This window comes from Marmota marmota, unplaced genomic scaffold (assembly GCF_001458135.2).
Source record: "Marmota marmota marmota unplaced genomic scaffold, marMar, whole genome shotgun sequence".
In the NCBI taxonomy this organism is placed as follows: Eukaryota; Metazoa; Chordata; class Mammalia; order Rodentia; family Sciuridae; genus Marmota; species Marmota marmota.
The window spans coordinates 2,996,665-3,007,435 of record NW_026000001.1 but is presented as its reverse complement, the minus strand read 5'-3'; the positions used below and the strand labels follow the sequence as shown (position 1 = coordinate 3,007,435).

Here is a 10,771-nt window from a genome sequence, read left to right as displayed (position 1 = left end):
CAGCGTGGGAGTCCCTGTCCCGAAAACCTCGGGATGGGGTCTTTTTGTAAAGGCTTTCCTGGTAACACTTCCTGCGCGCTCCGTCCTTGAGGCCAGGCACTGGCGGGGTATGAATGTGGCCTGCGCTCATTGGAATTCACCAGGCCGGCCTTTCTCCCGGTGCGTCTCCACGCTCGCCCGGGACGTCGCCTTTGCGATGGAGTTGGGGGCTTGGAGGAATAACGAGGAGAATCGGTGTTAAGCCAAAGCCCCTAGGAGGGTCCCTTTTTCCTTCCCCAGGACGCCCGTTCCTTTATTCGCGGGAACGGCTTCCTGAGAGGTGCCCGCCCAGACGACAGGCGCGCCCATCACTGCGCCTCACCCCTTCCCATCCGGTTAGGAGCTCCCGCCCTCCCTGACCATGCTGCTGTCCCTGGACCCCGCGCTCAGGCACCCAGAGGCCTGGTCACCAACATAATGCATCTTAAAACAGAGGCGAACGGGTCCCAGTCCTGCCTCCCTGCGCCTCGTGACCGCGACGAGCTGGGCAGGCGCAACCCCCCAGTCCCGCGGCTAGCCGGCCACCCAGCCCGAAAGCTGCCTTCACAGCTCCGAGCACCCTCCCAGGCCCCCTCCCCGCGGGCAGCCGCAGGGCGCGGAGGGGCTTGCAGCCGGCCCGCGCGGCGCAGGCCGAAACTGAGCCTGAGGCGCCACCTAGTGTCCACCCCGTGCCGCGCGCTCCCATTATGCCTCCGCCGCGGGAGACAGCGCCGGCCCCCAGACCCCGGGCAAGTTCCAGGATGAAGGGGCTGGGGCCTGGGATCGCGAGAAGATAGAGCTGGCCGAATGCGAGAAGGTCGAAACGGCAGGGGGAATGGACGACTGTGACAGCAGGATACACTCAGGGCTGGGGCGGTCGTGGGAGGGACGGAGTGTGGTTTTTTTCATGGGAAGGGGCCCGAAAGCCGAGGCGCGGCTTCTCCAGACCGCGGGTGGAGGAGGAAGGCTCTGGGCCTGCCAATCTCTGGTCCCGGGGTTCCTGTCCCCCGCCCCTGCTGGGGCCCGGCACAAAGCGCATCCCCCAGGAGCTCGGGGCCTGGGGGAGGGGCTGCAGTTGTCTACTTCACTGCTTAATAAACTGAACCCGCTCAGCCAAGAACGCCCGAGCTGCCGCGCCGCGGAGAGTCGTTCCAGGGACATTGTCGCCAAGCGTGGCCTCAACCTCCCGGAGATCCTAACGGCCTGGGCGGGGTCACCGGGGCCTGGAGTAGGAGGCGCGGCCCACCTCGGGGCGGGGAGGGGCTGGGCCCGAGGCGGGGTGGGAGTGGGTGTGTGCAGGGGGGAGGAGGCTGGAGGCAATCCCGATAAGAAAATCTCGGGTGTCCCTGGGACCTTAACCACAGGGCAGGTCGTCAGGAGTGCTATATAAGGCCGTAGGCCTTGAGTCGCCGAGCCGTCGGAGCAGGATCGTTGCGCGCCTGAGCGCGGGTAGCGCACGTCTCGCTCTCGGGCAACAGACACCCTGCCCCGACACAGCCAGCCCGGCAGCTCTTCCCGGTCGCCGCGAGCCCCCAGGAGGTGCCATGCGGAGCGCGCCGAGCGGATGTGCGTTAGCCCGCGCCCTGGTGCTGGCCAGCCTCTGGTTGGCAGTGGCCGGACGACCCCTGGCCCGGCGCTCCCTGGCTCTCTCCGACCAGGGGCCACACTTGTACTATGGCTGGGATCAGCCCATCCGCCTCCGGCACCTGTACGCCGCGGGCCCCTACGGCTTCTCCAACTGTTTCCTGCGCATCCGCACCGACGGCGCCGTAGACTGCGAGGAGAAGCAGAGCGAGCATAGTAAGAGCCCGCCAGGTGCCCCCCACCCCGCGCCCCCGACCCACCGCCGAGTCCCTTCCCAGTGCGCCTCCTCCCCTGGCCTTCCTCAGCTCTTGGGGGTTCCCAGGAACTCCCAGAAACTCCAGTTTTCGGCGCCGTAGCGTTACCTTTCCTCCCTCGGTCCCCACACGGGCCCGACTGCACCCACGTGTTGCGGGTCCCAGAAGGATCTGGATATACCTTCTTGCTTCCCTTGTGCCCAGGTTTGCTGGAGATCAGGGCGGTCGCTCTGGAGACTGTGGCCATCAAGGACATAAACAGCGTCCGATACCTCTGCATGGGCGCCGACGGCAGGATACAGGGACTGGTAAGTGTCCCCACGCCACGGGATGCGCCGGGGTGCGCTGGATCAGAAGCTAGATTTTCTCGCCTCGGTCCAGACTCAAATGGAAGTCAATGGAGGGAAAGATTGAAAGAGCCGATCAAACTATTGTCTGATATTTTTTTTTTTCCTACGGAAATTTATGGTCCCAGGCTGTAGCCACAGAAAGGGGAGGCCCGCCATGCAGTTCCCCTTGAGCCAAAGGCCAGCCCAGCCGCACGAGGAAACCCCGTTTCGGCTCCTTTGATATTAAACAGGAAAACCCACCTCCACCTTTTCAGCTTGAGGCTTTGCATGTGTGGTCCAAACCTCTCTCTCTCTCTCTCTCTCTCTCTCTCTCTCTCTCTCTCTCTCTCTGTATAAAGAAAGAGAGAGTGGAGAGAGACTATCCCCAAATAACATCTTTTTTAAAAAATTATCAAGTTGGAAAGCAAAGAGCACATGAGGACTGGCCAGATCTCCTTTTAATTAATTTCTGTGCACCAGGAAAACAGTGCGCAAGGTGCCCACGCGGTTCAGGTGCTCTCCGTCCTGCAGGCCCTCCTACCCGCTCACCTGCAATGCAAATACTTTGGGGCATTTCGAGGGCTGGGGGCTGGGGGTTGGGGAAGGCTGGGAGGGCCCAGGTAACCTCTGAAGGCTTGGGGCTGGAAGCCAGCGAACGCTGGGGCTCAGGTCTGGGAACAAAGGCTGGAAGTTCAAAGGACCGAGCTCTCGCCCCTCCCGCGGCCGCACTGCGGAGCTGTGTGAGGTCCCGGAGGGCCCAGCGCCTCCCAAGCAGCCCGGCTCACTGGAAGGGGCAGGGGCAGGGACAGGGGCAGGGGCCAGAGAGGAAGCGCCAGGCTGCCTGTGGGGGATGCGTCTGCCCCAGGAAAAATGCTAATGGTGGCAGTGCTCAGCATCTTAGAGTCTCAAATTCGTTTTGTGGATCTGACGTCTATTTATTCCATTTATCTACTGAAAAGATGGGGGTGAGGGCAAAGGAAGGGGCACACGGTCTGCTTGCTGAAAACAGACTCCCAAGGGCTCCAACCTGCCCTGGCCACTTTTGTTATGTTGACATTTACTGTGACACAGATGAAAGTGGGAGGGCCGCCCAGCCACCTCCATTCTGCACACTGGGGGTGCTGGTGGGAGCTTTCCCCCTAAAACCCTCCCTGCCTCTTTATTTGGTGAGCATAGCCTAGCCCAAACTGAGGATTGTGCTCTGCTCAATCCACTTTTTTTCACCCCCTTTTAAGTAGAAATTCCACATTCTTCTAAAAACTCAAAATCGTTTCATTTTCTGCATGGAGGAAGTTTTCCCATTGTATTGGAATAGATTATTTCCCTTGTTAATTTGCAGTTTACATTTCTCAGAAACTCAACGCAATCAACTCGGATGTCTGGTGGCTTTGTCCCAGTGTGTCATTAGCCCGGGCAGGAGCAATGGATTCTTGCTATTAGACTCTTATCAGGGCCTTATCAGATGTCACTCACCCACCTGCAGTTCAGTGACCTTTGCAGACTAGGCACAGTCAGACTTGTGTTTTCTGAGCAGTCCTCCCTACTCCCAGCTTTAGGCTGTCCTCGCTGTCCCCAAGAGGTAATGACACTGAACAGTTTGGAACTTGGCACCTCACAACCCTGTGGACTAGGAGTGTTCTAAGACCTGGGACCAGGGACAGCTTCCTGCAGCACACATTTCCGGCCACCCGCTGGGTGCAGGCTCGGTCCTGGGCATGGGGGAGGGGGGCTGCGGATTATCTCCGTGTTCCTGGCAGGCTGCCTGGAAGGAGAAGGGGCCGGAGGGGCTGATGCTTCTGAAAACCATCTAACAGGCGGCCTCAAAATGGAAGGGGAGAGCGGGCAGATGCCTGGTCTGGGCCCCAGATGGGGCTTCGTGGAATGCTTCCGACCATCCTCGGAGATTTGATCAGATTCTCAAAGTCCCGTGGGATACAGTGAACTGTTTCAGAGTGAGGGCAGGGTTCTGTGGGCGTCATCACTCAGGACAAGGCTGAATTCAAACAGCAAAATGACTTCGTAGGAAATACTAAGGAGCTGTAAAAAGAGTATGTAATGAGTAGCTCTATGAAGGGTGTATGTAGCTATTAAGTGAATACGTAATATGTGCATATAGAAGCTGGGCGCCATGGCGCACCCTGTAATCCCAGCAGCTCGGGAGACTGAGGCAGGAGGATCACAAGTTCAAAGCCACTTAGCAAGGTCCTTAGCAACTTAGTGAGACCCTGTCTCTAAATAAAATACCAAAATAAAGGGCGGAGCTGGGTTAAGTGGTTCAGTGATTAAACACCTTGGGTTCAATCCCCGGAATCAAAAAAAAAAAAAAAAAGAAAGAAAAGAAAAGAATATATACAATATATGTGAAATATATGCCTGCGGTGTCTGCGTGTGTAATACGAGTTTAGCATATTAATATGTCTGTACTAGTATAATGTCTGTGTTCTCTATAACATAAAAGGTACTAAGTGTCGTCTATGAAACATAGTTGCAAGGAAGTGTACGTTAAGCAGACCAGTGATGTGCACACCCACTACTGGTAGCCTCCAGGGGCAGCTGGTGGCTGTGCGGGACAGGAAACAGCACGAGGTCCTCGTGTGTTGTTTCGGGGTCCCTCCCTCTGGTGCTCACTTGCTGTGTCTGTCCCCAGCCTCGGTACTCGGAGGAAGAGTGCACATTCAAGGAGGAGATCAGCTATGACGGCTACAACGTGTACCGGTCCCAGAAGTACCACCTTCCCGTGGTGCTCAGCAGTGCCAAGCAGCGGCAGCTGTACCAGAGCAAGGGCGTGGTTCCCCTGTCCTACTTCCTGCCCATGCTGCCCATGGCCTCTGCGGAGAGGGACCACTTGGAATCCGATGTGTTCTCTTTACCCCTGGAAACCGACAGCATGGACCCGTTTGGGATGGCCAGTGAAGTGGGCCTGAAAAGCCCCAGCTTCCAGAAGTAACCAGGGCTCCGACAGTGCCCGGTGACGATAACCCCGTGTCCCCCTGAGTGTAGCTTTAGGAAGGATGTTAGATGTTGTACATAATCTGTGCGTCTTGCATGGTGGCGCCGGTTTCTAGCAGATAGACTTGCCTGATCGTAGCATTGAAAGCCCCGCACCTGCCCACCTGCCCTCCGAGTCCCCCTTGCCCCCGTCCCTCAGCGCCGCGTGGCTCTGCTGACGGGGAGCCCACTGTCCCTCAACTCTGTGTGCCACACGGACTTCCCTCCTCCTTTCTTGTTCTTTTTGGCAGATGGTGTCAGCTCTGTGCACCGTCTGGGGACCACGATGCGACCCCACGCGAGAATCCATTCAGATCTTAACTCTGGAAGCTAGTTCCCTTTCCCCACGTGCCCCTGGCCAGAGCTGGTCAGACAGACTCAGGAGCAGGGGGAGCCAGCAGCCCCTCTGCAGCCCAGGAAATTTGGGAGCTCCCCTGAGGTCCTGGACAGAGGACTCCAGGGCCCGCTGCCCCGGGGAAGCCAGGACGGCTCGCCTCCTGTCCGCCTTGTCCAGTAGCCAGCATCCTGCAGAGAGGTGCCTCTGAGCCAGGAGCAGGGCCTGTTCCCCCCGGGGCGGGGGGGCAAGCTGCCACCTCTGCCCCAGCTCAGAGGGATGGGCAGCAGAGATGGTTAGTCCCAGGGGTCCCGGGAGGGGTCCTGGGAGATGGCACCCCACAGTCTGCCCTCTGACGACACTCCAGCACCTCTCCTTGGGCTGTGGATGTCCACCCAGAAAGACCAAGGCGCTCACGGGTCACTCGTTCCATTTCCCTGGCTCTTGTACAACCCCTCGTCCCCAGTCATTGTGTGGACAAGCCACTGCCTCGTGGCGGCACCCACAGCTCCTCTGCCAACACGAGGAAGGAAGGTTTGGAAGCCCCGAGTCTTGCCAACAAGCCGTGGAAGCGTGGGGAGGCTTGGCGCTCTGTCCCCAGCACTTAGTTTCCAGTGTGATATTTATGAGTAATTTATTTTTTTATTTTCTTACTTTATTTATACCCCCAAATTATATTTATGTACACGAGGTTTTGTTTTTATACATTAAAGCAGAGCTGGTTTGTATGTGTGCACTCTTTTATCTGAATTGAATGCTGGTCCCCTGAGGGGCAAGGGGAGGGGCTGCCCGGGGCAGGAGACCCCACTGGGCTCCCCCACGCCTGAAACTCCCCAGAACCCCTTCTCTGCTGGGGCACTAAAGGGGCCCTAAGTCGGGGCCCTTGGCCTAGTTGGCCTTGGGGCCGAATGACCCTGGAGGGAGGACGTTCTTGAATGGGACAGGAGGGATCGCAGCATCCCTGTCCTACCGATGAGGTGCCAGCAACAGCCCCCTGGTTATGACAATATCTCCAGGAGTGACGATCTCCCCTGGGGGCAGAGTCACCCCATGGAGAATCAATGGCCCAAGCAGACAGGACTCCTGCAGGATTTCTCTCTGCCCAGGAACAAGTCCGGAGGAATGGATGTGTGCTGCTGGTGCTCTGTGCCCAGGGGACCTGCCCTCTGGGCTGCTCCTGCCAGCTCTCATGCTGTGGCCCAGTGTGGCTCAGGCCAGGGCGGGGCAGTCAGGATCTGCTCAGGGGAGCCAAAGCCACTGCACCCTGGCAACCCCCCTGCACCCCTGGTGCCAGGATCAGGTCGCACTCCAGCTGCAAGGCAGCCTGGGAAAGCAAGTCCTAAGGGTCCATTGCCCCGCCCAGGTGCCCTGCGGGCTCTGTTGGCAAGGAGACCGCAGAGGAGGTGGGGAGCCACGGAACAGGCCCACCCTCTGGGGGAGAGTAAGGGGGGCGCTGGACTGAGCTGGGCATGGGAAGCCCCGATTCTGTTAGTGGTAGCCAGAGGCTGCCAGGGATTTGGAACAGTGGGGCAGTGAGGGAGGGGTGGCTGAGAGGTCTTAGTGTCCTGGACCTGCCCTGCCCCTGCACCTGACCAACGTGAAAAAAATAACAGAACTGTACCTGTGGCTAAGATGTCACCCCTGGGGGAGTCAGAGTGAAGGGCACCCAGGACCTCTGTCCTGTCGCTACAACTGCCTGAGAATCTGTCATGAATTCAAGGACACAGCGGTACAAACTGCCCTCCAGTAGGTCCTTAAGACACGCTCAAGGATGGCCTGCTGCGGGACCATGAATGTGGGTGGGGCAGCCTGGGGGCTCCGCAGATCTCAGCTCCCAGCTGCTCCCAGAGCAAATCAGTGACCTCCTCCTTCCTGTCTTCATCTGTAATCAGGAGGCAGACTACAGTCCTGAGTCCTGTGCCACTTGACCACGTGGATTGGAGATTTAGGTCCACAGGCTGGAAAATGCTGACCCAGCATTCTCCATCCCTGGTTTTGCAGAGGAAAAAGTGCAGGACCAGAGAGGGGAAGGCGCTCAGCCAAAGCTGCACAGCCTGGAGGCAGCATGCCCGGGTGGGGTGTGCCCAGGCCAAAGCAGAGATGAATCCCAAAGTCTGTTAACTTGCTGTGTTGCCTTGAGTAAGTCATATAACCTCTCTGGGTCCGCACCCTACTTCACACAAGATGCAAAGTCTGCCTTGTAGGACTTGCGCAAGAGTCGCAAGAGTCTGATGGAACTGTGCCTGCAAGATGCCCAGTCAAAAGGGGGCCACCAACCACCAGCAGCCCTCGCCAGGGACACAGATTACCGTGAGCTCTTAGCTGGTTCACAACTCTGACCGCAGGTGAAGACACCTGGGAGAAGTTTCCATGGTGGATCCTACTCTGGTGTAAGTGGACGGGGTGTGCCCTGACACAGGTGTTAGAGTCTGTAAACAAGTCAAAATAACACCTGGCATTTTGCCAGGGGAATGTTAGAGTTGTAAACAAGTCTGGATGGTGCCTGGCAAAATGCCAGAGGGAGTGGTTTGAGAAGTAACAAAAGAGAGCCATTAAGTGTAGAGATTCCTTATTGGTTGACTGATGTATCTAGTTTATGCTAATTAGATAAGCTGTGTGGAATGTATAAATACTGCTCCTGTCCTGCAATAAATGGCTCCTACTCCTGCTGTATCAACGTACACAAGTTATTCGTCACCCCCCGGTTATTTTGCTGCAGCCGGACTGCGGCACACAGGGACCATTCAGAGCCCCTCACAGTTCCAATGTGCAGTCCAGGGCGAGGACCATGAAGGACCCGTGTGGAGCTCTCCCTTTGTGCTGGAGACACCACCGGCTTCAGGGGGAAATGGAGGAGGAGGCGCTGGGTGCTGGGCTCTGTGTGGAGTCTCCTCCTTTCCACAAGTTCACAAGAAGACACGGTGGCTTTGTACACTAACTTGTGCCAGAGTGTTGATGGCTGATACATTGTTGCCTGTCCTGGCAGCCAGGTCGCAGGGACTCTGTGGATGATGCTGGGGGGGGGATTATTCGTTGAGGGTGCATCTCAGCACCCTCCCCGCCCCCGCCCCCGCATCTCTCCCCTGCAGGTGCCTCACCCTCAGCTGCTCACCCTGCTTTGTGCAGTGCTGCCACAGCCTGTAAGCAAGAACGCTGCGTGCCCCGCGTGCCCCTCAGTCTGGATTGCAGATAAACGATGCCTTTTTTTTCCGTGTAAGTGGACTTGTTAGCACAATTGGCACATATTTATACTAAAAAATTGTTCGTTGTTGATCTAAAATTCAGACTTATCCAGATGCCGTGGGTGTTTTGTCTGACCCTAGCTTTGGATCCCCCAGATCCCCACCATTGGTGTGGGGTTGAATCACGACACAGGACCAGGGACAGACAGTGGTTGGACTGGACCAGTCTGTCCAGTGGCGAGGACGGGAACAGAGCAGAGCACCCAAGCGCCAGGCTCCGCTGGTGGCGGTGGGGGGGTGGGCGAGCGGAGGAGCCTCCCCATCTCGGGCCGGGGACGCACCCTGTCATCCCAGAGGCTCGGGAGGCTGAGGCAGGAGGATCCAGAGTTAAAGCCAGCCTCAGCAACAGCAACTAAGCAACTCAGTGAGACCCTGTCTCTAAATAAATAGAAAACAGGGCCGGGATACGGCTCAGTGGTCGAGTGCCCCTGAGTTCAGACCCCGGTACCAAAGTTCTCCCGAGCCAGCAGGGACCTGTCCTGTGATACAGACCCCGAGAGCCTGGACGAGGGCTCCCGCAATTGCCAGGGACAGAAAACCTGCTCCAAGTAGGAATGGAACTGGGACTAATGGCTCACATTGGCCAGGGGCTGCCCGGCTTTGAACGTGTTGTGTCCCTCTGGGGACACAGAGGACCTCAGGTGTCTTGCCCTCATGACAGGGGCTCCCACAGCGTGGGCTTATCTGCTGTCCACCAGTGGTCTCAGCAGAGATGACAGACCTTCTCCTTACGAGGTCCCAGAGCAGAGCTTCACAGCCCCTTGCTCATCCCAGCCCGGGGACAGGACGCTCTGTCCCTCCTCCAGCCCCCAGGGACTCTGGGACTTTGAAAGGAGGAGGTAAGGGGCACCCAGGGACAGAGAGTCCCTCTGGGATCCTGCTTTCCCTCCTCACCAGCGCCTGGAGGGACGTCCCTCTTTTGATTAGGAGATGAAATCTGGGAATTCTTTAAAAGACCAGAAAGAAGGAGGAGCGGTCAGGATAGGCCCGTGGCCCAGAAGGCACTGTCCCTCGATGGAGGGCGGGAGAGGAGAGCGTGCTGCTGGCTGGGGCTCTGGCACTCGGAGCATGTATTTGGTCTTCACCCCCATTTCCCCGGCACACACTCCTGGAATCCTGGAATCCCGGAGTAAGCCTGTCTTCTGGGTGCTAACAAGTCCACTCTGCCGAAGCCCCCGGTGGCTTCAGGATGGGGCCTGTCACCCTGTCACCGAAAAGACCAGGGCAGGATTAGCCCACCCCACTCCCCAACTCCCTCTGGGGAGGGCCTGAAGGTCGATTCCATCACCAGGGCCCAGGAGGTGACCAATGACTCCTAAAGTAGCAGAGCCAGCCTTCCACCGGAAAAGACAGGGTCAGACATAAACTTCTGGAATGGGGGGCCGCCCACTCGCCCCATGTCCCTCTCCATCCATAGCCGGGGCAAAGTCTCTGACATAACATCAATGTGAGTGTCCCCCAAGCCCTGTGGCCTCTGGAGCGCAGGAATCAAACCCAAGGCGCTGTGGGACCCCGGCTGCAGGCGTCCAGCAAACCCTGCGGCTCCCACGGTGTCTACAGCGGGAGAAGACTGGGGGCGGAGCCTACCCCATCTCCGCCACCCCACGAGGGCAGGCTGCTGCGCACCTGCTGGCCTTCCTGGTGGGGGGAGTCCCCGCATTTCGGGACCACAGAAGTTGGGAGCGGCATCAGGAGACACAGGCTGAGACGGGGTCCTTACAGACACTCGGACTCCCCGGCCACGATCGAGGCCACCCCAAGGGAAGCCCAGGCTGAGGAGGGTGCTGGAGGGAGGTGCCCAGCTCCACGGAGGGAAGGGCGCGCTGGAGCTCCAGATCCCAGTGCCCCACTCAGTGGTCTCAAGAGGACTCCCTGTGGCCTGCTGAGGCACCTTCACCACCGCTGCCTTAAAGTCCTTGTCAGATAAATCGGTCGCCCGTCTGATTCACTCGGGTGGCCTACGTGGATGGCATAGACCTGCGTTCTCTTCTCTTCTCTTCTCTTTCCCCTTCTTCCCTCAAT

At 58.2% G+C, this 10,771-nt stretch overlaps 1 protein-coding gene across 1 annotated transcript; it reads left to right on the top strand.

The window, feature by feature from the left end:
- The first annotated feature begins 1,317 nt into the window (after positions 1 to 1,317).
- On the top strand, positions 1,318 to 6,318 carry Fgf19 (fibroblast growth factor 19). The gene is made up of 3 exons (XM_015503059.2): positions 1,318 to 1,818; positions 2,061 to 2,164; positions 4,833 to 6,318. The coding sequence occupies exons 1-3, from the start codon at positions 1,563 to 1,565 to the stop codon at positions 5,130 to 5,132; spliced, it is 660 nt and encodes a 219-aa protein (XP_015358545.1). The 5' UTR covers positions 1,318 to 1,562; the 3' UTR covers positions 5,133 to 6,318.
- Positions 6,319 to 10,771: the final 4,453 nt, after the last annotated feature.